The sequence below is a fragment of the Bos indicus genome, chromosome 7, assembly GCF_029378745.1.
Source record: "Bos indicus isolate NIAB-ARS_2022 breed Sahiwal x Tharparkar chromosome 7, NIAB-ARS_B.indTharparkar_mat_pri_1.0, whole genome shotgun sequence".
Taxonomy (NCBI): Eukaryota; Metazoa; Chordata; class Mammalia; order Artiodactyla; family Bovidae; genus Bos; species Bos indicus.
In genome coordinates, this window is record NC_091766.1 from 31,582,340 (window position 1) to 31,610,233 (window position 27,894).

The 27,894-nt window shown below is 36.5% G+C and overlaps 1 protein-coding gene across 3 annotated transcripts in view; it reads right to left on the bottom strand.

Moving 5' to 3' along the window:
• The window catches only part of SRFBP1 (serum response factor binding protein 1), a 67,732-nt gene that overhangs the window by 8,567 nt on the left and 31,271 nt on the right, over positions 1 to 27,894 (bottom strand). For all 3 annotated transcript variants that reach the window (XR_011567596.1, XM_019964657.2, XM_070793267.1), the window contains 4 exons: positions 22,278 to 22,349; positions 7,363 to 7,444; positions 5,686 to 6,397; positions 4,147 to 4,184 (listed from right to left, as the gene is read on the bottom strand). Coding sequence is in view for 2 of the 3 variants with exons in the window: in XM_019964657.2 (XP_019820216.2) it covers positions 4,147 to 4,184; positions 5,686 to 6,397; positions 7,363 to 7,444; positions 22,278 to 22,349 (904 nt within the window). In the remaining variant the exon portion in view is untranslated. The remainder of the gene's footprint in view (positions 1 to 4,146; positions 4,185 to 5,685; positions 6,398 to 7,362; positions 7,445 to 22,277; positions 22,350 to 27,894) is intronic.

The window sequence follows — 27,894 nt, forward strand, 5'->3', positions numbered from 1 at the left end:
TTTGAATAAGATAGTATTTCTAAACTGGTATGTATTTTAATAACTATGTAAGGCATACTTGGATGTGAAAATAAATGGATAAATTAAATATCATAAATTTATAAGCTAAGTAGAAACAAAAACACGTTCTACTTATGCCTTCTCATTAGGAAGATGTGGGAATTTTTTAATTTGCAGCTATTCCGTATTTGTGAATATAAGGCCACGTATTTCCCAATGACTTTATACAGTCATTAAAATAACATAAAAATGTGGCATGGGTTTTGCAGTTCTGTAGTAGGTAGTATGGCACCCCACTCCAGTACTCTTGCCTGGAAAATCCCATGGATGGAGGAGCCTGGTGGGCTGCAGTCCATGGGGTCGCTAAGAGTCGGACATGACGAGCGACTTCACTTTCACTTTTCACTTTCATGCATTGGAGAAGGAAATGGCAACCCACTCCAGTGTTCTTGCCTGGAGAATCCCAGGGATGGGGGAGCCTGGTGGGCTGCTGTCTATGGGGTCGCACAGAGTCAGACACGACTGAAGTGACTTAGCAGCAGCAGCAGCAGTAGGTAGTAAGGAAATGATATCTAAGGCTGCAAGTGAGTATCCTATGTGTCACAAGTGAGCATCCTATGTGTGAGTATCCTATTTGTTAGTGAGTATCCTATGTGTTAGGAAAAAGTAAAACTGTTGTTAGTTAAAACTTGGGAAGCAGGCTACATGCTTATGGAACTGCAGCACAAGGTTAAGTGTCTGGAAAGAATAAAAAGATTAGTGTACTGATGGCTCTTTGGCAAAGTACTAAAAAGAAAAAGAGAACAGTTCAAAAAAAACTGGCCAGTTCACAGGCAGATACAAAAAGGAAAAGAGGGTACAGATATTGGGCATTTAAGGTTTAGAAAAGCCTTTGGACTCCAAACTGTGAGAGATAAGACTGAGAAAGATTTTAAGCAGTAATGACCTACAGAGATGTAGCCCTGTAGCAGAGCTAAGAGTAAAGGTATGGCTCTCTCATGAATGCAAAGAAGAGAAGCAGAAGGCAAAGGAGAAAAGGAAAGATATACCTATTTGAAGCCAGAGCTCCAAAGAATAGCATGGAGAGATAAGAAAACCATCCTCAGTGATTCATGCAAAGAAATAGAGGAAAACAACAGAATGGAAAAGGCTAGAGATCTCATCAAGAAAATTAAAGATACCAAGGGAACATTTCATGCAAAGATGGGCACAATAAAGGACAGAAACAGTATGGACCTAACAGAAGCACAAGATACTAAAGAAGAGGTGGCAAGAATACACAGAAGAACTGTACAAAAAAAATCTTCATGACCCAGATAACCGCAATGGTGTGATCATTGACCGAGACCCAGATATCCTGGAATGCGAAATCAAGTGGGCCTTAGGAAACATCACTACGAACAAAGCTAGTGGAGGTGATGGAATTCCAGTTGAGCTATTTCAAATCCTAAAAGATGATGCTGTGGAAGTGCTGCACTCAATATGTCAGCAAGTTTGGAAAACTCAGCAATGGTCACAAGACTGGAAAAGGTCAGTTTTCATTCCAATCCCAAAGAAAGGCAATGACAAAGAATGCTCAAACTACCGCACAATTGCACTCATCTCACATGCTAGTAAAGTAACGCTCAAAATTCTTCAAGCCAGGCTTCAGCAATACGTGAACCATGAACTTCCAGATGTTCAAGCTGGTTTTAGAAAAGGCAGAGGAATCAGAGATCAAACTGCCAACATCCATCGGATCATGACAAAACCAATGAATTCCAGAAAAACATCTGCTTTATTGACTACACTAAAGCCTGACTGTGTGGATCACAACAAACTGTGGAAAATTCTTCAAGAGATGGGAATACCAGATCAGCTTGCCTGCCTCCTGAGAAATCTGTATGCAGGTCAAGAAGCAACTGTTAGAAATGGACATGGAACAACAGTCAGTCAGTCAGTTCAGTCGCTCAGTGGTTTCCGACTCTTCGTGACCCCATGAATCGCAGCACTCCAGGCCTCTCTGTCCATCACCAACTCCCGGAGTCCACCCAGACCCACGTCCATCGAGTCAGTGATGCCATCCAGCAATCTCATCCTCTGTCGTCCCCTTCTCCTGCCCCCAATCCCTCCCAGCATCAGAGTCTTTTCCAATGAGTCAGCTCTTCGCATGAGGTGGCCAAAGTACTGGAGTTTCAGCTTCAGCATCATTCCCTCCAAAGAAATCCCAGGGCTGATCTCCTTCAGAATGGACTGGTTGGATCTCCTTGCAGTCCAAGGGACTCTCAAGAGTCTTCTGTTCTCCAACACCACAGTTCAAAAGCATCAATTCTTTGGCGCTCAGCCTTCTTCACAGTCCAACTCTCACATCCATACATGACCACTGGAAAAACCATAGCCTTGACTAGACGGACCTTTGTTGGCAAAGTAATGTCTCTGCTGTTGAATATGCTATCTAGGTTGGTTATAACTTTCCTTCCAAGGAGTAAGCATCTTTTAATTTCATGGCTGCAGTCACCATCTGCAGTGATTTTGGAGCCCCCAAAAATAAAGTCTGACAGTGTTTCCACTGTTTCCCCAGACTGGCTACAAATCAGGAAAGGAGTACGTCAAGGCTGTATATTGTCACCCTAGTATTTCAACTCATAGGCAGAGTACATCATGTGAAATGCTAGGCTGGATGAAGCACAAGCTGGAATCAAGATTGCGGGGAGAAGTATCAATAACCTCAGATATGCAGGTGACACCACCCTTATGGCAGAAAGTGAAGAAGAACTAAAAAGCCTCTTGATGAAAGTGAAACAGAAGAGTGAAAAAGTTGGCTTAAAGCTCAACATTCAGAAAACGAACATCATGGCATCTGGTCCCATCACTTCATGGCAAATAGATGGGGAAACAATGGAAACAGCAAGAGAGTTTATTTTGGGGGTTCCAAAATCACTGCAGATGGTGACTGCAGCCATGAAATTAAAAGACGCTTGCAAAAGCGTCTGCCTACAATGCAGGAGACCTGGGTTCGATTCCTGGGTCAGGAAGATCCCCAAGGAAATGGCAACCCACTCCAGTACTCTTGCCTGGATAATCCCATGGGTGGAGAAGCCTGGTGGGCTACAGTCCATGGGGTCGCAAAGAGTCAGACATGACTGAGTGACTTCACTTTACTTCACTTGCTCCTTGGAAGAAAAGCTATGACCAACCTAGACAGCGTATTAAAAAGCAGAGACATTACTTTGCCAATAAAGGTCCATATATTCAAAGCGATGGTTCTTCCAGTCATCATGTATGGTTGTTAGAGTTGGACTATAAAGAAAGCTGAGTGCTGAAGAATTGACACTTTTCAACTGTGGTGTTGGCAAAGACTCTTGAGAGTCCCTTGGACTGTAAGGAGATCCAGTCCATCTTAAAAGAAATCAGTCTTGAATATTTATTGGAAAGACTGTTGCTGAAGGTGAAACTCCAATACTTTGGCTACCTGATGCAAAGAACTGACTCATTAGAAAAGACCCTGATGCTGGGAAAGATTGAAGGCGGGAGCAGGGGATGACAGAGGATGAGATGATTGGATGGCATCACCAACTCAATGGACATGAGTTTGAGTAAACTCCGGGAAGTTGCTGATGGACAGGGAGGCCTGGGGTGCTGCAGTCCATGGGGCCGCAAAGAGTCAGACTTGACTAAGTGACTGAACTGAACTGAAATCAAACAGACTCAATATTACTGATAAGTTCTGTCTGTATCTTTCCTACTGGCAGAACATAGAGAGTTAAAAAAACCACCTAATATAAAAAAACAAAAAACTATACTGATAATTACAAGATGCTCTATTTTCATTTCTGTGGGCACAGAATTTATTCAGACTACTAAGCAACCAGGCTTCTCTGGTGGCTCAGTGGTTAAGAATCAGGAGACACAGGTTCAGTCCCTGGCTCGGGAAGATCCCCTCGAGAAGGAAACGGCAACCCACTCCAGTATTCTTGCCTGGGAAATCCCATGGACAGAGGAGCCTGGCAGGCTACAGTCCACGGGGTCACAAAAGACTCAGACAGAAAAGTCTCAGACACGACTTCATGACTAAATAACAAGTAAGCAACCAGAGTTTTTCTTCTTTCCTCTTTGGAAAGGAACTGCTCAACTGTATGTGGAAGTCAGGTAGTTATTAGTACATACCCATGGTTTTGCTTCTTGGAACCTGTTCTCTGTGATTTCTAAAAGAAGAAAAACACCATTAGGATATTTAATATTGAAACAAATCTTCTGACTTTAAGAAGACAACATAATAAGAATGTTGATAAAACTCACTTTAAAAACTATCATGCTCCTTTACCTCCCCCACTAGAAACAATTAAAAAATTATGAAAACCCCATGTTTTAGCTACATCAAAGGTTTGTTAGATCCCAATATCACTATGGGCTTCCTAGATGGCACTAGTAAAGGTGGTGAAGAATCCACCTGCCAATGCAGGAGATGCAAGAGAAATGCATTTGATCCTTGGGTTGGAAGATCCTCTGGAGTAGGGATTAGCAGCCCCGTTTAGTATTCTTGCCTGGAGAATCCCATGGACAGGGGATGCCGATGGGCTACAGTCCATAGGGTCACAGAGTCAGACGTGACTGAGCGACTGAGCACAGTATCACTACAGAAGTATGTAGGAATCTTTCTCTCAACATCCTTATCGTGACTTTTGGCTATAAAATATCCTGTCTTGGTTACCTTGGATGCTTGAGAACTATCTAGACAAAGAATTTCAAAAATTTTCTTACTGGAACAATGAATCACATGTAACAAAAAGTAAGTTAACAATATTGGGGAAAAGAAAGGGATAGTGGTGTGTAATTTTCAAGTGAGGAAAAAAAATAAATCTTTCGAAGGCAGAGTTGGGAGCTACAAGGACTAATTTAATAATTTTCAAGGCTTCAAAGATGGTTTATGTGTCTTTTCCATACTCTTACTTTCTGGGAAAATTTCAACATCACTTTTTTTGTTTTATTAAAAATTATGCCTAACCTATTTATTATAGAAAAAGTTTACTGAAGAAGATAGCTAACCATGATTTTTATTCTAAAATGTAAAGATACCGCCTAACATTAGAATTACAAATGAAATTAAACCTATTGATTTACAACAAAACAGCTGAAAAAAGCAGTGATTACAGAAGGGATAAGGATGACCACCTAGTATAAGCACCACCAAATAGAAAGCAGTCTGGAGATACTTGGTGTTAGGGCAAGCAAGCAGCCTTATATACTGAAACAGGAAAATGTATAAAACAATTGTTTTACAATAATGCTCTAGGTCAACAAGAGAAAAAACAAAACAAAACAAAAATTCACCAGTCTTTTCAGAAAGTTCTGTTTAGAAAGTGAAATACATGAGACATTTTCAAAAGTTTTCACCAAAAGTTAACTCAAAAGTTTCAAAACTTCAATAAGTGAAGGAATAAACTTAAATTAGCTAGATATTAAATTAGATAAATTATTTATCTATCTCATTTTCTGATGAGGCTGGAAGAATTTGGCTTTATCATACGTATATTTGAATATATTACTCCAATATAAAGTTGGAGACGGCCAAGTCTAAAGACAAATTCTGTACAAACTAGAATTATGTATGAGAGATAGCCATGTCAATGTCAGGGTGTGTAGCTATTTCATACCTTTCACAAATTAAGAATTAATAATTATTTCAGAATGAAAAAATATTCTTACCTTTCAAGGCTCTTAGATCCAGATAAAGACTGGAAAAACACTGATTCAAACCTCCTTGCCTCTGTACGTGGCTTGTTTTTATCATTTTGTAAATTTTGATGGGTTTCAAGTATACCTTCTTCAAGCAACAAGTTTTTGGGGGGGTTTTGTTCCTTATCTGAAAAACGACAACTACTTTCCTTCTTTCGTGCCCGTTTGACTTTCCCAATGAAGAAGTCATCACCACTATCACTATCCTCAGACATGGAAGACTGTTTGTAAAACCTTTCTTCTGTGCTATCATCAAAATATTCCTTCTCTTCTTCATATAATTCTTCTCCATCACTGTCAACATCAAGTGAGCTACTGGACTCTTTCATTTTTTTGGTTTTACTTAATGCTTTCATTTTGGGGTCAGAAGGTGTCTTCTGGGATGCTGAGGAAGCTGGAGAATCTTTTCCGGAAGGCTTTGATAGAGAATTTGGGACATCCATTGCTTTGGGTCCATGATCCATCTTGGCTATTTTTTCTTTTGAATTATTTATCGGTTTCTTTGCCAATATTTTGGCTTCCTTCTCTTTTTGTTCACGGATAATAGTTCCTTCATGCTGTAACTTGCTGGCATCATCATTTGAACACAAAGTGTCCTTGGAATGATTTTCTTCTGAAGCACTGTTTGATGACTTAACTTCAACAACATTTTGTCTTGCATCTTTAAAGGATTTGACAGCAGCTGCAAGAGAAACAGCACATGACTTGTTTCAGCACTGAAACAAATAATAAAAAACATCACTGTTTTAGTACCATATTTCTTAAATTATTTGGAAATACTTAACAGAATGATTGGAATTTAAATTACATATATATAATAGGTGCAAATTCACAAAGAACTCTATTAACTTTTAGAAAACCACAACACTTATGAAATGCTCAGAGATATCCATTTTAAATCTCTAAAATTAAATTTATTCTTCCATATATGATGTTAAAAACAGTAAAAACTTCACTGAATATAAATGAATAAAATTTTGCAACTTTAATTTCTATAGCAATAATGTATTAATACAATTTCAGGGTACTATAAATTGTGCTTTCAGGCATAAAAATAATTATCTTCTAATCTGTGTCAGAAGCATTTAGTTCTTTCATTGTATTTTATAATATACAAACATAAATAAAAATTATGTGACTGAATGGCAAGGTAAGTAATAATGTGAATTACATCAATATTTAGAAAGGGCTTGGTGGCTCAGTTGGTAAAAAAATCTGCCTGCAATGTGGGAGACATGGGTTCAATCCCTGGGTTGGAAAGATCCTCTAGAGGAGGGCATAGCAACCCACTTCAGGATTCTTGCCTTGAGAATCTCCATGGACAGAGGAACCTGGCAGGCTACAGTCCATGGGGTTGGAGAGTTGGACACAACTGAGTGACTAAGCACAGCAAAATATTTAGAAAGTCAGTTGTATTTAATATTACCATGAGTATTATCTATTTTAAGAATTTATAAAATTTAGAAAAAACACAATTTTTTAGATATAAAAAAATTTTCAGGTTGTTTCCTACATTTGGAAGCATTTGAAAAGACATTTATAATGTAAAAGATCCTCAAAAGTTAAAAAAAATCATAAAAGTAAATAAATGAATGGCCATTTATTCAAATTATTTACTGAAAATGGCTTAAGTCATTTAATTCATACCTTTCAGCACATCTATTTTTTTCTTCAGAAGAGGGTGCACTGCTAGTCTAGCAATTGCTCTTTCAGCAGCAGTCGAATCAGGCTGCAAATTGAAATAATAAACACATGGGAATAAAAACTAACATTACTAAGAAGTGAATAAAATGCAACTCATAATTTTTAAAAGTTAAGAGTTAGGGAACAGAAATTTGTTAATATTCTAACTAGGTAACTCACCTATATAATGCATTCTAAAGATAACATGCTGAAAAAAATACTACTGTTCTTCACAGTTATAATTATGTAATCAATTAACAAATATTCTTTGAGTAATTAATATTGTTCCAGAATTGTGGTAGGCATCATGTGTGATATTTTAAAAAATGTAATATAGATCCTGCAGTCAAAGAGTTTAAAAATCTAGTATAGAATACTAAAATAACATGAACGAATCAAGTAACATATTAGTACTAAGCTGGGTGATAATCCATGACTAATATAACGCCTGAAGTTCCATTTACTAGAGACCTAAAGTTACCAAATACTATATATTTTTATGTTGAATGACTAATACCACTATTTCATTCTCAGAACTTTTCACCAGTGCCTGGCTTATAGCCAACACTTTGTAGATGTTTGATGATGACCGAATGGGATTATATACATATAATGATATGTGTGTGTGTGTGTATGTGTACACACATACACAAACATACAGACACACACATACATAGTATTTATTCATTGAGAAAATTCATAGTTCAGACTACTTTAAATAAATATTATCTGTGGTTGAAACTTCCAAATTTCTACCTCAAGCTCTAACTTGATCTCCAGACTCATATATCCAACTACCTACTTGACATGTTAAAAGAAAATTCTGTGATTTTCTCCTGAAACTTTAAACCTTTTCCCATCTTATTAGATATAAGTTTAATTTTTCTGTTGGTTAAGGGTTAAAACTCATGATTCTTCCATTACGTTTCTCCTTTTTTCACAGCTCACAATAAATCCTTCAGCAAATCCTGTGATTTCATCTGCAAAATCTATCCAGAACCAGTCACTAATCACCATTTCTACTTACTTCCTTTGACCAAATCACCAACACCTCTCACCTGGTCCAAAGCAATAAGCCCATAACTAGTCATTCTCCATTGGCTTTTGTTCTTCCACAGACTGTTTTCCATATAGCAGTTACAGTGAAGTTTAAATGTAACCAGATCATGCTACTTCCTTATGGGTTCTTTTGAAAGCTTTACTGCCTTCTGATGCTTAAGCTATCCTTTGCAAGTTCTTCTCTACTTGGCTGATCATTTCATTGTATTCAGGTCTCTGCTCAAATGTTATCTGAATTAACACAACACTTTTCATCACCATTTACTTCACATCACAAGAGGCAGGGACTCTGTCTTCCACATTCCTGTAGACCTAGTGCCTAAAACAATAACTGATAATAGTTGGTATTCAATAAACACTCCCTGAAGCATGTAAAAATTTCACTAGTGTGTGAGAGCAGAGCTATCAGCTTTAAACATCTTTATATTTACCCTATTGTTAATAGCCCAATAAGGCTATTTTTCCTCCCAGTCATAAACACAGATGAGTACCTAAGCGAAAGCAAGATAGTAGCTTGAAATCTATTCTGTATGGAGAATTTATCTAGGTAAAAATCACTCAGAAAACAACTTTAGACCTGATGCAAATCCTGTGCTAGGATCACTTGCTGCCTAATTACGGTTTTTATCTTGGGTCAAATGGTATTATCCTCAAGTTTGATACCTAACAAGAAACTGCAAACGTGATCCTAGTTGGAAATAGGAACAAGGGCATTGCAGATATAATTAAGAGGACAGCATACTGGTTTAGGATGGGGCTTAAATCTATTATGACTGGTGTCCCTATAAGGAAGACACGTGGATACAGAGACACAGTAGACAGCAAGAGAATAACACTGAAGTAAAGGTTGGAGGTAGCCTCCCACAAGCCAAGCTGGAAGAAGCTACTGGCTCCACTAAAATGAGGAAGGAAACAAAAAGAGTGAGGAAGGCATGGATATGAGAAATAGGAAATTCAGGCCAAAGAAATGCCCAGGATGGTGACAGGGGATTTAGATTTATATTTAGAATACCTAGTGTTACTAAATATCTTGAGAAGAGATTTCAAAAACCAATGAGGAATTTGGTTTTACATAGAGTACACAATCAACAAAATAAGCATAATAATTATAAACTATAAGTAGAAATATTATACAGAAAAACAAAAGTAATAAACATTCACTAAATGACTCATAGCCAAAGTAACATAATCACTAAATGTTCACCTCATCTAAATCTGACCCAAGCATATTAGGAAGACAGAAGAGATAAAGAGGGTACATATATGACACAGAGGCTGAAGGAGGAAAGAGATCTAAATCCTTGTAAACCACAGCAGGAAGTCAATAGCTAGTGCTTAAAATGTATTAATATAAACATATTGATGTGGGGGTAAATTCCATAAGAATCAACTGTAACTGAAGGTGGGGGATGACCAATAGAGAACTGTCATTTCTCTCTCTCTCTCTCTCTCTCACACACACACACACACACACACAAATCTTGTAGAAGTATTTGATTTTCAAAATCAGTGGCTGGCAAACTAACTCATGTGCCAGTTTCTCACCTGCTATCTGCTTTTAAAAATAAAGTTTTATTGGAACATAAAACCAAATTCATTCATCTATGGCTGCACTATGTCACCGTTGTATTGTTCAGTAGTTGTGACAAAGACTGTAAGGCCTAGAAAGCCTAAAATATTTACAATATGGTCCTTTATGGAAAGAGTTAATGTCGCTCTATATTACATGCAAGAAGAATCTTCAGCGGGGATCAACCAAAAACTGATGAAAACAGAAAAAACATTTTTTTTTAAAGTGAGCTCATGATGTCTAAAACTTGAATTTAAAACAAAAACACTGCCCTGACAGTTTTGCTGCCAAATTGAGGCAATGGGTTATAGCCCTAAATGCAGTAAATGTGCTTCCTGAACTGTGATATACTAAGATATTCTGGCTTAGTAGAAACAATTTGGTGTTCAATGCAGAGGCACTATTCTTAATCCTCAGGACTGCTGCTGCTGCTGCTAAGCTGCTTCAGTCGTGTCCGACTCTGTTTGACCCCATAGATGGCAGGCCACCAGGCTCCCCCGTCCCTGGGATTCTCCAGCCAAGAACATTGGAGTGGGTTGCCATTTCCTTCTCCAATGCATGAAAGTGCAAAGTGAAAGTGAAGTCGCTCAGTCGTGTCCAACTCTTAGTGACCCTATGGACTGCAGCCTACCAGGCTCCTCCGTCCATGGGATTTTCCAGGCAGGAGTACTGGAGTGGGGTGCAAATTACATTTTCCCTGGGTAGCTACTAAAAATTCAATTCACTTAAAAGAAAATTCCTGATGATATATGAACAACTGTATCTGTAAAGCAGAAAAACTAGAAAGTAACTATTTTTATCATGTGAGTTAATTTCACATGTTTTAGATAAGAAGTTCTGGGAATCCAAAATAGATTTTGACTAATGTATTCATGTATAATTGTTCAAAGCTATATTTATTACTGTTTCCAAATCTCTGTTTTGACAACTTGCAAAGAGTTTTAACGACCTGGGCGTTTTTCTTTCCAGAGCTAGCTGCATCTTTCCAGTTAGTCAGAAAAAGTTTAAAAGAACAGTGGTAGTACATGCATATCGAGTGTAGACACTAAGTAACACCACCTTGATAAAAATCACTTTACTTTGAATTTACTTAGCAATGCTACTTCTGTTCTCTGGAAAATATCTCAGAGTAATCTAACTTAGTGATCCAATTTCAGTAAATTTTATTTAAATTAAAAAAGAGCCCTAGAATATGATTTAAAATTGTATAATTACATATGACTTCTAATAAATGAAGAGTTATTCTTATTTGTTACATATTGTTTAACTGTATTTTTACGCTGCAACCTTTGCGGTGGACTTATTTGGGAAGAATACCAGGTTATTAAGAAGTGAGATTGAGTAAAAAAGAGTCATTGTATTCCATAATCCTAGGGTTGGCATTCACACTAGTTGTCACAATTGGAGTTATACAGTATATTGCTTATGCACCCAAATGTAAACGGTGAATTCAAACAAAAACATTAAGGCTCGAGTCGACAAGTTACACGGGTCTATAAAACTAAGTAGTTACTAATCAGGTATGATTACATAACAATAAGTAGAATTACCTATATCACAGCTTTAGGTTTTGTGATTATATGCAATTTGTGTTTTTAAAGAAAACAATGATATCAGCAAATAAAATTTTTATTATTCTTCTGAAAGTACACTGTTGATGAGTAATTACTTTAAAATAAAGATATATAATGAATTCTCATTCTTTGTGCTTCCTAGCAAACAGCTAGTGTGTGATGACAAGCGCTGGTGGCTCAGATGGTAAAGAATGCAATGTGGGAGAGCCAGGTTCGCTCCCTGGGTCAGGAAGATTCCCTGGAGAAGGGCATGGCAACCCACTCCAGTATTCTTGCCTGGAGAATTTCATGGACAGAGGAAGCTGGCTTGTTGAGGCAGTGTCCAGTACTATAAGGCAGTGTCCATGTCCTTAACAGTAGCTAGGAGAAACAGTACTCCATTGGTAGGAATACAATTCTGCTTAAAAAAACATAAGGAGACGAATGAGTTTCTCTAATGGTTTCTCTAATCAATGGTTTCTCTAATGCCAATCCTTTCAAACTCTTTCAGAAAAAAAAAATGAAGGGAGAACATTATTAAAGTACCAAAATTCAGCAACCACCACCCTGATCAGTCAGCAGTCATAAATTTCAAGGTAAGACCCTCCACCAGCAAAAAGAATACAACTTGCTGAAGACTCAGATGATGGCTAGTACTTTTCGGCAATGAAGTATTTTTAAATAAAGGTATGTACATTTTTTAGACATAATGCTATTATACACTTCATCGTCTACAGTAGTGCAAACATGACTTTTACATGCACTGGGAAACCAAAAATTTGTGTACTCTTTTATTGTGGTTATTTGCTTTACTGAGGTGGTCTGAAATTGAACACCCAATATCCTCAATGTATGCCAGCAGTTCTTAAAATGTTTGATTTGGATAAAGTCTTAGTTAAAAATATCAAATTTTATATATTAGAGCAAACATTTAAATAAATTCATAAAATTCTCTAAGTAAAAAATTGTCAAATTTAACACTTTAAACTTTTCTTTAACTTTATTCTTAAGAAAGCAATTAGAAAGCATTTATTTAATTTTTTAAGTTCAAATTTTAACAAGAGATTAAAGAAGTAAACAGAATAGAGATCACAGATTTTATCAACAATTAAATTAACAGTATTGACTTGATTTCAAGACCACTTAGCCAGTTAGGAACAAGTGAGAACTCAAAGTCAGGTTTCTAAATTCAATCTAGTATTCTCAACAAGCTTTTCTCTCAACTATTTCAAATTGGGTCATTTTGTGACCCAATTCCAAGACACCCTCAAATCTTTCTGTAAAGAAATTAAATATAAACGTAAAAACAAAAAGAGGCTTATTAATCAAGTGGGCTAAGTTCATACCTTTGGCAGTGTTTGGGGTCTGTGCTGCAATAAGAGATGTCTACATTTTCCTTAAGGCACTGAGGTTAAGTGTAGGAACTCACAAGAGTAAGTACAACAGTCCCTGAAATAAGGGACTTCCAATTCTTTATCTAACTTCCTTACTTCTTTCCCATCCCTTTTCCTTCCTCACTTAAGTTTCTCCCTCTTTATATTTACAGATATCTATATATAAATAGATACAGCTAACAAAACACGTACACTAGAACAAAGTAATGCTCAAAATTCTCCAAGCCAGGCTTCAACTGTATGTGAACCGTGAATTCCAGATGTTCAAGCTCAATTTAGAAAAGGCAGAGGAACCAGAGATGAAATTGCCAACATCCACTGGATCATCGAAAAAGCAAGAGAATTCCAGAAAAACATCTGCTTTGTTGACTATGCTAAAGCCTTTGACTGTATAGACCACAACAAACTCTGGAAAATTCTTCAAGAGATGGGAATACCAGATTACCTTACCCCTGCCTCCTGAGAAATCTGTATGCAGGTTAAAAAGCAACAGTTAGAACTGAAGATGGAATAACAGACTGGTTCCAAACTGGGAAAGGAGTACGACAAGGCTGTAAATTGTCACCCTGCTTATTTAACTTATATGCAGAGTACATCATGCAAAATGCCAGGCCAGATAAAGCACAAACTGGAATCAAGATTGCTTGGAGAAATGTGAATAACCTCTGATATACAGATGACACCACACTTAAGGCAGAAAGTGAAGAGGAACTAAAGAGCCTCTTGATGAAAGTGAAAGAGGAGAGTGAAAAAGCTGGCTTAAAACTCAATATTCAAAAAAGTAAGATCAGGCCATCTGGTCCCATCACTTCACAGCAAATAGATGGAGAAACAATGAAAATTGTGACAGACTTTATTTTATTGGGCTCCCCAATCACTGCAGATGGTGACCGCAGCCATGAAATTAAAACAATCTTGCTCCTTGAAAGAAAAGCTATGACCAACCTAGACAGCATATTAAAAAGCAGAGACATTGCTTTGCCAACAAAAGTCCATCTAATCAAAGCTATGGTTTTTCCAGTCATCATGGATGTGAGAGTTGGACTATAGAGAAAACTAAGCACCAAAGAATTGATGCTTTTGCACTATGGTGTTGGCGAAGACTCGAGCGTCCCATGGACTGTAAAGAGAACCAACCAGCCCATCCTAAAGGAAATCAGTCCTGAATATTCATTGGAAGGTCTGATGTTGAAGCTGAAACTCCAATACTTAGGCCACCTGATGCTGAGAAAGACTGAAGGCAGGAGGAGAAGGGGATGACAGAGGATGAGATGGTTGGATGGCATCACCAACTTGATGGACATGAGTTTGAGCAAGCTCTGGGTGTTGCTGATGGACAGGGAGGCCTGGGGTGCTGCAGTCCATGGGGTCTCAAAGAGTCAGATGTGACTCAACTGAATGACTGATACGTAAGTATGCTTTATTATGTGAAGGTGAAATCTTACACATAAGGATACAAATATCATCTCTTGAGGCTCAGAATCTTTCACTAATTTAAAAGTTTAAAACAAATGCACAAATAACTAATCCAAAGCAGAACGTGATAAACTTCACAGGAGAGACTGAAAATGTTGTGGAGGTTTATAGAAGAATTAAAATATAGTCAAACATCTTAAATTTAAATAAAAATATTTTGAAGCTTAAAAGCCTAAACAATCTCTATTAACAAATAGAGATTTGTTAATCTCTCTTCCACACCTGCAAGAAACAGTCATCACAATATTGGGAGATATGCAGGAAACCACAATTTTCCTTATTTGAAGTTGACACAGTGTTTGCCTTGGAGCATTCTCAGGAAACTGTGGTTTTCACACACCTCCAGTTTCTTCCATTTCTAATAAATTAAATCAAAAAGGGAAAACACCTCATCTTGGAATAGAAAAATTTTATTTTGGCATATGGGTATTTCTGTGAACACAAAGCATTTGGCGCTCAATTTTGAAAAGAATTTTGAGAATGTACATGTAAATATAAACAAGAGTCTAAAAGTGGAACAGCTCTCTTACATGCAATGTTCATTCCTTTGAAATGTTGTTGCCTTAGAGAAGAACTAACACCTATCTCTGCTCAAACTGTTCTAAAAAATTGCAGAAGGAGGAAAACTCCCAAACTCAGTCTATGAGGCCATCACCATCCTGATATCAAAACCAGACAACGATATCACAGAAAAGGAAAACTACAGGCCGATATCACTGATGAACATAGATGCAAAAATCCTCAGCAAAGTTCTGGCAGACAGAATCCAACAACACATCGAAAGGAACAAACACCATTATCAAGTGGGGTTTACCCAAGGGATGCAAGGATTCTTCAATATATGCAAGTAAATCAAAGTGATACACCATATTAACAAACTGAAAAATAAAAACCATATGATCATCTCAATAGATGCAGAGAAAGCTTCTGACAAAATTCAGCACCCATTTATAATAATAATAATAATAATAATAATTAAAAAAAACCTCTCCAGAAAATTTGCAAGAGGAACTTTTTACCTCAACATAATAAAGGCCATACACAAGAAACCCACAGCAAACATTACTCTCAACAGTGAAAAACTAAAAGCTTTTTTCTCTAAGATCAGGAACACTTACCACTATTATTCAGTATAGTTTTGGAAGTCCTGCTGCTGCTGCTAAGTCGCTTCAGTCGTGTCTGACTCTATGCGACCCCATAGACGGCAGCCCACAAGGCTCCCCTGTCCCTGGGATTCTCCAGGCAAGAACACTGGAGTGAATTGCCATTTCCTTCTCCAATGCATGAAAGTGAAAAGTGAAAAGTGAAGACGCTCAGTCATATCCGACTCTTAGCAACCCCATGGACTGCAGCCTACCAGGCTCCTCTGTCCATGGGATTTTCCAGGCAAGAGTACATGAGTGGGTTGTCACTAGCCACAGCAATTAAAGGAGAAAAAGAAATAAAGGAATCCAGGTTGGAAAACAAGTAAAACTCTCACTGTTTGCAGATGACATGATACTACACATAGAAAACCCTAAAAGTACCACAAAACAACTACTAGAGCTAATCAATGAATTTAGTAAAGTCGTAGCATATAAAATCAATACACAGAAATCCCTTGCATTTCTGTACACTAACAATGAAAAATCAGAAAGAGAAATTAAGGAAACAATCTCATTCACCATTGCAACAAAAAGAATAAAATACCTAGGAATAAACCTACCTAAAGAGACAAAAGACCTGCATGCAGAATAAGACACTGATAAAGGAAACCAATGACGACACAGATGGAGAACTCGACCATATTCTTGGATTGGAAGAATCAATACTGTCAAAATGACTGTACTACCCAAAGCAATCTACAAATCAATGCAATTCCTATCAAATTATCAATGACATTTTCCACAGAACTAGAACTAAACATTTCACCATTTATATGGAAACACAAAAGACGACAAACAGCCAAAGCAATCATGAGAAAGAAAACCAAGCTGGAGGTATCAACTTCCCTGACTTCAGACTAAACTACAAAGCTACAGTCATCCAAGACAGTATGGTACTGGCACAAAAACAGAAATATACACCAATGAAATAAGACAGAAATCCCAGGGATAAACTCATGTATACATGGGCACCTTATTTTTGACAAAGGAGGCAAAAATATACAATGGAAAAAGAAAACCTCTTCAATGAGTGGTGCTGGGAAAACTGGTTAGCTACATGTAAAAGAATAAAATTAGAACATTTCCTAACAACACACACAAAAATAAACTCAAAATGGATTAAAGACTTAAATGTTAAGACTAGAAACTATAACGCTCTTAGAGGAAAACACAGGCAGTACTCTCTGACATAAATCACAGCAATATTCTCTCTGACCCACCTCCCTGATTAATGGAAATAAAAACAAAAATAAACAAATGGGACCTAATAAAACTTAAATAAAAGTAAAAAATAAAGCTTTTGCATAGCAAAGAAAGCCATAAACAAGATGAAAAGACAACTCTCAAAATGGGAGAAAAAAACTGCAAATGAAGCAACTGACAAAGGATTAGTCTCCAAAATATATAAGCAGCTCATACAGCTCAACATCAGAAAAACTAACAGCCCAATCAAAAATGGGCAGAAGACCTAAACAGACATTTCTCCACAAAGAAAATATCAGATCACATCAGATCAGATCAGTCGCTCAGTTGTGTCCGACTCTTTGCGACCCCATGAATCACGGCACGCCAGGCCTCCCTGTCCATCACCAACTCCCGGAGTTCACTGAGACTCACGTCCATCGAAGTCAGTGATGCCATCCAGCCATCTCATCCTCTGTCATCCCCTTCTCCTCCTGCCCCCAATAGAGGTGGCTAATAAACACATGAAAAGATGCTCAACATCACTTATTATTAGAGAAATGCAAATCAAAACTACAATGAGGCATCACCTCACACCAGTCAGAATGGTCATCACCAAAAAATCTACAATCAATACTGGAGACGGTGTGGAGAAAAGGGAATTCTCCTGCATTATTGGAAACAGTATGGACACTCCTTAAAAAACTATAAATAAATCTACCATATGTCCCAGCAAATCCACTACTGGGCATATACCCTGAGGAAAACACAATTCTAAAATACACATGTATCCCAATGTTCACTGCAACAGTATTTATAATAGCTAGGACATGGACCCAAGCTAGATATCCATCGACAGATGAATGGATAAAAAAGATGTGGTACATAAATACAATGAAACATTCCTCAGCCATACAAGGGAACAAATTTGAGTCAGTTGTAGTGAGGTGGATGAACCTAGAGCCTCTTATACCAGTAAAGTAAGCCAGAAAGAGAAAAACAAGTACCATATATTAACACACATACGTGGAATCTAGAAAAATGATACTTTTTACCTAGTACAGAACAGACTGGTGTCCACGCTTGTTGTCTTGTATGTGTATCATACTATCATGTGTAAAACAGTTAATGGGAAATGCTATAAATACAGGGAGCTCAGCCTGGTGCTCTGTGATGACCTAGAGGGATGGGTTAGAGTGAGTGGAGGGAGGCTCAAGAGGGAGGGTGTATATATATACACGATGAAGTGTTGGTTTCTGCCATAAGCAGCATGAATAGATTGCCATGTGCTGTAAACATCATAGTAAAGCAATCTTTCATCAGTTAAAAATAAAAATCAAACTGACCAAAGGAACTCGTACAGGTAGAAAGCTAGTAGCAGTACTTTTAACATTAACTCGACTTCAATTCTAGGTTTTACCTAAAGATAGAAGTCAACACATTCATATTTGTATTTATTAAAAACATTTAGAAATATAATAAGAAACAGTCCTCTTAGCTGAATCAGAAGAATTGTGACAAGTAAAGGGCTTAGAGTCCACATTTAGGAGAACAGGAGATTTTTCTGTATTCATTAAACTCTTAAAATCCCATGATTCCAAAATGCTTTTACATATAGACACTTATTCTATCCTTTTGTCCTAAAATTTCATTTTGCAGGCAGAGACTTTGCTTGTCTAAACCTTGGATCTAACATTTCCTACTGATTGATCACAGGTATATTTTGACCTTTCTGGGCCCACTGTCTCATCTGTTAAATGAGATTATTATCATCTTAATGAGAAAGCTAATGTATATAAAGTATCTAACAAGTCAGCTACTAGCAGATGTTAGCAAATATTAATTTGCTTCCTCTTATCCTTTAAAATCAACATTCAGAAAACAAAGATCATGGCATCTGGTCCCATCACTTCATGGGAAATAGATGGGGAAACAGTGGAAACAGTGTCAGACTTTATTTTTTGGGGCTCCAGTATCACTGCAGATGGTGACTGCAGCCATGAAATTAAAAGATGCATACTGCTTGGAAGAAAAGTTATGACCAACCTAGATAGCATATTGAAAAGCAGAGACATTACTTTGCCAAGAAAGGTCCATCTAGTCAAGGCTATGGTTTTTCTAGTGGTCATGTATGGATGTGAGAGTTGGACTGTGAAGAAAGCTGAGCACCGAAGAATTGATGCTTTTGAACTGTTGTGTTGGAGAAGACTCTTGAGAGTCCCTTGGACTGCAAGGAGATACAACCAGTCTATTCTGAAGGAGATCAGCCCTGGGATTTCTTTGGAAGGAATGATGCTAAAGCTGAAACTCCAGTACTTTGGCCACCTCATGCGAAGAGTTGACTCATTGGAAAAGATTCTGATGCTGGGAGGGATTGGGGGCAGGAGGAGAAGGGGACGACAGAGGATGAGATGGCTGGATGGCATCACTGACTCGATGGACATGAGTCTGAGTGAACTCCGGGAGTTGGTGATGGACAGGGAGGCCTGGTGTACTGCGATTTATGGGGTTGCAAAGAGTTGGACACGACTGAGCGACTGAACTGAACTGAATCCTTTAAAATAACTATGTTCTATTCCCTTCCTTTTTTACATAGTGCCTGGCCAACTGTTCTGCATATAATAGACATTTGGACTTGAGAAGTCCTTGAAATTCTGGCAATAATTGTCTGGAAATGTCACAGTTCTAGTGCCCAAACTCTATAGTTTTAAAACTCTCATACAAATATTAACTGGCTACTTAATCTTTCTAACCATTTCTGAATTTGGAAAATGAAGATACTACTAGTATTACTACACACATGTACACACATGCATGTGCACACATGAATGTTTTCACTTGAAATCAATGTTGTAAGATCAACTGAGATACTAATGTATATGGAAGAACTAAGCAAGCTCTAAGGAGTTACACACATCAGCTTGTTCTGCTCTATTCTGATGGTCAGACAGCTTCAAATGTATAAGCTCTATGTAATAGCCTTATACTACCTCTTTGGTCATCTTTAATTAACTTCCCTTCCTGTGGCAAACCAGTCTTCTCTCCATGACACTCAGCTAATTTATTAACATATTTTGATACAGGAGAACATTAATTCAATGGGAAGAATATCATAAGTGAAATAAAACAGTAACAAAATAGTTGAAATCAAATAGCTCAGGAGGAATCTGAAACCATTCTTAAGCAAGGCAATTTCCCTTGGCTCTAAATCGTCAAGGGTTCCATCAAGAACTATAAAACAGAACTGTCTTCCTTTGTCCTTCTCCACCTCCCTTTCCTTCCTTTCATTTGGAGGAAGGTACCGAAAGGGCAGAAATGTAATGAATTTTTTTTTTTTTTGCTTGACAACATTCCAGTTTGAGCCCAACTTTCTACATGTTTATGATACATCTCATGACTATAAATCTAGTGATATGCAAATGTATTTACTATTTAGAAAATATAAATGATAAGCGAATACAGACGCATTTCCCCATTTTTAGGATCACATTTCACACACTGGAAGGTTAAACAAAAGGTTGTAAATGTAATAAGATGCGCTAAAGAAACCTGATTTTACAAACACTACACATACATTAACTAACAATAACCTTCCAAGTGAAAATAATCAGACTGAAAAGTTCAAAGAAAAAAAGACAAAGATATATTATTTTGGATATTTTCAAGTTCCAATTAAAAAATACTGTCAAGCTTCAGTGCTGAAATTTAAATGGAAACATGATATTAGGCAACAAAAAGAAATTGGTTTTTATTCCCATCATAAATTAAATATTACTGAGATACTTTTAGGGTGCAGCAACCAGAAAATGAAAAAAATTTATTCTGGTAAAAACCTTAAATGATTATTTTTTTAAACTCTCAAGAGAAAACAAATACATTCTATCATATTTTTATACAATTACCACTATTCTATTTAACATGTCATTGTTTTGTCAGAAACATATACACCAAGTAAAAAAGTATCACAGAACTAAATTTTTTTCCTCTCTATGAATGAATGCTATGAAGTAAGAATATTTACTGCAGAATCAGGTAGAATCAAAATAAGGAAGCTGTAAAATCATGCTCCTGACTCTTTGGTGTCGCTTTCCTGACAAGGACCATAACAACAAAAACAAACGTTCCCTTTCCTCAAACATACAACAACCTTTCATTTTCTGCCCTTCTTACAATAAAATGTTTTAAAATTCTAATGTCTAATATCAATTAATTGCAGAGAAATGAGTACTAGTGTACATAAATGTGGAGTTAAGAGTATTTTTCTTCTTAAAGCTGTAATAGGAAAACTGCCATTTATAGTTGTAGATTCCAATACATCTCTCCTAGTAATCAATAAAATAAGCAGGCAGAAAGTCAGTAAAGCTGTATATCATCTGTACAACACCATCAATCAGTTTGACTTAAATGACATTTACAGGCCACTGATCTCAATATAATAATATTGCTTTCAAGTACACATGAAATATTCACCAAGATAAGCCATACTTTGAACAAGTAACATAAATACTAAAGTTAAAAGAATAATAATCATAAAAACTATGCTCATGGATCATAAAGAAAACAAAAAGATACCCCAAACCCTCTAATTGTTCAGAAATTAAACAATATCCATCTAATTAAACCATAGGTTAAAGGTGAAGTTTCAAGAGAAATTTAAAACATTTTAAAATCAAAGAAAATAAAATACAACATATCATATATATAAGATGTAGCTAAAGCAGTGCTTAGAGGGAATTTTATTGCATTAAATGTTTATATTAGAAAAAAAGAGAAATGTCTAAATTAGTAATTTAAGCTTCTAAATTAAGAAACCAGAGGAAAGAGCAAGTATACACAAATGCAAGAGGAGGAAATAATACAGATTACAGCAAACATGAATAAAAGTGAAAACAGAAAATCAATAGTTACAAAAATCAGTTAATTCAAAACTGTTCCCTGGTGGAACTGTTATGTAGGCTTCAGAAAAGTGGGCAGAAATGAAAAAGAGGGAAAAGCAAGAAGCAAGTGTAGCAAATGCAAGGGGTAGAAGCTCTGTGTAAAAGTCCATGTAAGTAACTGAACGTAACAGTGGTGTACTCTTACTTAGCTCACTTCTTACTTTCCGAGCTTCAGTTTCCTTACTTATAAAAAGGGGGTAGAAATAATTTCCATAGGATAAATGCAGAGATTAAATATTTATAAAAACTAGTATGTGGAAAAAATAAAAAATCTGTGTTCTAAATAATAAAATTAACAGACTAATTGCAGTCTAGCACACAAATGCCACATTAACGTCAACATACCTTTTAAGGTCTCTGGAGGTGTGATATAAGAATAAAGTAAAATTCATTAATTATCATAAAAATTTTTTTGGTAGCAACAGTAGAGCTCAAATAGAGAAAATCATCATACACTAATAGTAACTGGTTTATTCAAGGAAAAAAAGTTAAAAGAAAAAATGAGGTCAAGAATATAAATATGGAACTATTCCCCAAAGAAATACAACTTACTGCAAAATTACCTTTTTGCAGATTTTTTCAAAGTTGATATCTTCACCAAGAGCAGATTTAGTTACTACATCAGGTTTCAACTCCTGTAAAAGAATAAATTAATTTTAGTTATGACCCTAACTTTAAACTGTCATTATATTATGAGTTGAATTTCTTCCTGTGTTTTGCTTTCAAGGACTCTGTTATTTAAAGAAATTACTACTTATTTTAATGATATTTCAGGACACTGGAAATTCTATCAATTTATAAAGAAAAGCTGATATTTACAGAGAAATACTTAATTTTAATCCTTGATTTAAAAAAATCTAAACCACAAATATTTTTCTACTCTGGAAAGGATAAATCTTTTATTTTAGAAAACTAAGAAACACAGAAAAACAAAGAAAAGTAAATAAAATTACTGGCAATGTTTACATAATTATAATTTTATTATATATCCTTCTACAAGCTTCTTTCAGAGTTTAAGTTTGATATGCATTCCACTAAGGAATCGTCAGTACCAAAATCAGACTGATTCTATTCTATGCAATTGAAGATGGAGAAGCTCTATACACTCAGAAAAACAAGACCTGGAGCTAACTGTGGCTAAGATCATTAGCTCCTTATTGTAAAATTCAGGCTCAAATTGAAGAAAGCAGGGAAAACCACAAGCTTATTCAGGTATGACCTAAATCAAATTGCTTACACTTATACAGTGGAGATAATGAATAGATTCAAGGGACTAGATCTGGTAGACAGAGTGGATGAATAACTATGGACGGAGGTTCATAACACTGAACAGGAGGTGATGACCAAAATCATCCCCAAGAAAAAAGAAATTCAAGAAGTCAAAGTGGTTGCCTGAGATAACCACTGAGAGATAAGAAGAGAAGTGAAAGGCAAAGGAGAAAACATATACCCAACTGAATGAAGAGTTCCAGAGAACAGCAAGGAGAGGTAAGAAAGCCTTCTTAAGTGACCAATGCAAAGAAATAGAGGAAAACAATAAAATGTGAAAGACTAGAGATCTCTTTAAGAAAATTGGAGATATCAAGGGAATATTTCATATAAAGATAGGCACATTAAAGGATAAAACTGGCAAGGACCTAACAGAAGCATAAGAGATTAAGAAAAGGTGCAAAAATACACAGAAGAACTGTACAAAAAACCTCTTAATGACCCAGATAACCACAATGACGTGATCACTCACCTAGTCAGACATTGTGGAGTATGAAGTCACGTGGGCCTTAGGAAGCATTACTATGAACAAGGATAGTGGAGGTAATAGAATTCCAGCTGATCTATTTCAAATCTTAAAAGATGATGCTGTTAAAGTGCTGCATCCATTATGCCAGCAAATTGAAAAACTTAGCAATGGGCACAGGACTGGAAAAGGTCAGCTTTCATTCCAATTCCAAAGAAAGGCAATGCCAAAGAATGTTCAAATTTCCATACAATTGCAATCATTTCACATGACAGCAAGATTATGCTCCACATTCTTCAAACTAGGCTTCAAAAGTACATGAACCGAGGTCTTCCAGATGAACAAGCTGGATTTAGAAAAGGCAGAGGGACAAGAGATCAAATTGCCAAAATATGCTGGATCACAGAAAAAACAAGGGAATTCCAAAAAAAAAAAACCCATCTACTTCTGCTTCACTGACTATGCTAAAGCCTTTGACTATGGATCACAACAAACTGTGGAATATTTTTTTTTTCCCGGAATATTCTTAATGAGATGAGAATACCAGACCATATTACCTGTCTCCGGAGAAACCTGTATGCAGGACAACCAGCAACAGTTGGAACTGGATATGGAACAATAGACTGGTTCCAAATTGGGAAATGAGTACGTCAAGGCTGTAAATTGTCACTGTGCTTATTTAACTTATATGCACAGTTTATCATGCAAAATGCCAGGCTGGATGGAGTTAAGATTGTAGGGAGAAATATCAACAACCTCAGATACACAGATGATATCACTTTAATGGCAGAAAGTGAAGAACTAAAGAGCCTTTTAAAGAAAGTGAAAGAGGAGAGTGTAAAAGCTGGTTTAAAATTCAACATTCAAAAAATGAAGAACATGGCATCCAGTTCCATCACTTCCTGGCAAATAGATGGGGAAAATGTGGAAACCGTGTCAGATTTCATTTTCATTTTTCATTTTCTTGGGCTCCAAAATCAATGCAGATGGTGACTGCAGCCACAAAATTAAAAGAATAATTGGAATAATAGCTATGACAAACCTAGACAGTGTATTAAAAAGCATAGACAACACTTTGCCAACAGAGGTCCATATAGTCAAAGCTATGGTTTTTCCAGTTGTCGTGTCTGGATGTGAGAGTTGGACCATAAAGAAGGCTGAGAACTAATGAACTGACACTTTTGTACTGTGGTGCTGGAGAAGACTCTTGAGAGTCCCTTGGACAGGCAGGAGATCAAACCAGTCAATCCTAAAGGAAATCAGTCCTGAATAATCATTGGAAGGACTGATGCTGCAGCTGAAGCTCCAACACTTTGGCCACCTGATGCAAAGAGCTGACTCACTGGAAAAGACCATGATGCTGGGAAAGACTGACGGCAAGAGGAGAAGAGGGCGACAAAGGATGAGATGGTTGCATGGCAACGCTGACTCAATGCACATTTTGAGAAAACGCGCAGAGATAGTGAAGAACAAGGAAGCCTGGTGTTCTGCAGTTCATGGGTTGCAAAGAGTTGGACATGACTCAGTGAATGAACAACAACAATAGCATAATTCAGTGTTTTGGGTCAATTCATTTTTAACTTAATTTTAAATATAACCATATCTCCTATGACATCATACAAAATTTTTAAATGGTGCTTAAGTATCACTGTATAAATAGAAATGCTATGCCATAACTGGAATTTTGGTTCAGAACTATCCTAATTAGACACTGAGGAATTTAATAAATCAAGCAGTTCACTTGGTAATAAAATAAAAATAAAATAAAATATAAATTATAAATATATAAATTATGAACTTATTCTTTCCTCCCTTCAGTTTTATTCAGAAAAGATCAGGAACTGCCTTTCAGAAAAGACTCTTTGATATGTTATTCCAAATGGAGAGCAGCACCTCAAATGTTAGTATTCTTTTTAGAAGATACGATGAAATCTAACTGACAGCCTTTCTCAATTCTTCTAAGAGTCAGCTATGCAGTCTACTTGTGAAATTCATGGTAAACTCCCAAGACTTTCAAATTGTTGCTCCAAATTCTAAATCTGTATCTATTCTGACTCAGTATATCTAATATATGTTTAAAGGAAGAAGTCTTAAGAAACTATTTTCATTATTCTTGGATTGGATTTAGTAGTTCTAATGATAGGTTATAATCTAGCCACAAAACTCAATTTACTCATATTGTAATAATAAATTATCCTTCAAATTGATTATGAAAGACAGTTGCTATAGCAAAATTCACTAGGGTCTAACAGATCAGTAATATAAGCTACAGGGAATAGTATAATATTTTTTTAATACAAGATCTGAAGTAATCCACAGTTTTCAAAGAATGCCTTGGATGATGGGAATTTTTTACTGCAGCAAATGGGATGGGAAGTTGTGACTATAGAACCTTACCTGACATTCAGCTACTTTCTTCATTATAAATGAATGGCTTCCCATAAGAGTTTGAAAAGCATGTAAGATTGCAAGCTTTGTACATAAAACTCCAAAAAGCCCTCATTTAGGTAAAAAGTAGAGAACTCTAAAAGACAAGTGGTATTTAGAAGCTTGGTCATGAAAGAGTTTCAACAATTTCAGCTTTCAGGCTAGCTATTCAGAAATAGAAGTATAATCTAACCAGCATCTTGGGAACACTTCCACTTCAAGTACATGGGAAGAAGCTAGCTTGAACATGGTTAGGCAGTAAGCCATCTGGTCAAAAGGTCCGAGGAACTACATAAAAACATTGGGGAATAATTTATGTTTATGTTAATCTTGTTTTTCATTTTCTTGATGGGAAAATAAAATGAAGGGCCTAGAATGTAAGTTTTTCAAGGGTGAGAATGGTTTCTTATTCATCTTTGACTATCTGATCCTAGTACAATGACACATTTATTCAACAGAAATGGACCAGGGACAAGAAATTTAAAGTGCTTATTCCTCAGTGAGAGGTCAGTGAAGTCTTTTATCAACAGAAAAGGCAAATTCAGAATTTCCAAAGAATTTTTAGATGCCAATGTGGGCTTTTTCTTTAGAAAAGCAAAGGCAAGTACTATAAAAAAAACTACTAGGACCTACTAGAATGTTGCAAAGTAGAACATTATGCTCCAAAGTATTCTACACTACCTTAATTTTTATGTATAGCAGGAAAAGGCTAAATACTACTTAAGAACTCACTGAAACATATAGCTGTATCTTGAATGGCCAGGAAACCACACTAGCTAATAAGCCAGGCAGGTGCCATAAAAGACAAGACTGCTCTTTCTGAGAAAAGACTTCATACTAACTCAAAAATTAAGATTCATTTCTAGACCCAGGAAAAGACACTTTTACACAACAGCTCTGTTCCTATTCCAAAGACATTATACATACTCAGTGTAGAAAGGTTGTGTGATCCCCTCATGCACTAGACTTAAATGTAGTGTTAGTCACTCAATCGTGTCCAACTCTTTGCAACCCATGAACTGTAGTCCACCAGGCTCCTCTGTCCATAGAATTCTCTAGGCAAGAAGACTGTGCCATTCCCTTTTCTAGGAGATCTTTCTGACATAGGGATCAAACTCAGGTCTCACGCATTGCAGGCAGACTCTTCAATGTCTGAGCCACCAGGGAAGCCCTCAACATGGTTAAGAAAATACCGGTAAAAATATGAAAGAAAAGACATCAGTTCAGTGCTTATATGATAATTTTACACTATGCCATTTATAGTATTTGGGGTTAATGATAAGTAAAATGACTAAGACAGGAACACTTAGCTTTCTTTTATATAAAACTAATTCTAGTATCTTTTTTCAGATAAAAGTATTTTTCTTAAATTTTAGAGCTTTCTCTACCTTAAATTGAATTTAACCATTTCAAATAATTCTGCAACTTTAAATGCAGAACAAGATGCATTATTACAGATGGTAATTTGCAAATTTTATACCAAAGTCATACATTATGGACTCTGGGGGAAAAAAAAATGCCTAGGTATATTTCAAGGAGAAGGCAATGGCACCCCGCTCCAGTACTCTTTCCTGGAAAATCCCATGGATGGAGGAGTCTGGTAGGCTGCAGTCCATGGGGTCACGAAGAGTCGAGCACGACTGAGCGACTTCAGTTTCAATTTTCACTTTCATGCATGGGAGAAGGAAATGGCAGCCCACTCCAGTGTGCTTGCCTGGAGAATCCCAGGGACGGGGGAGCCTGGTGGGCTGCCGTCTATGGGGTGGTACAGAGTCGGACACGACTGAAGCGACTTAGCAGCAGCAGCAGGTATATTTCAACTTATGAAAAGAAAATGTTGAACACTTTTAAATCAAAGAAATTTTAAATATGACCCAAGCACATTAAAAGGGAAAAAGAATAACAATATTAAAATGCAAAACTATTCTCAATTAGAAAACCATGGATCAAGAAAAAACAATGGGAAAATAAAGATACTGCAACTATGTAACAGGTGTTAAATATTGAATACTTCACTA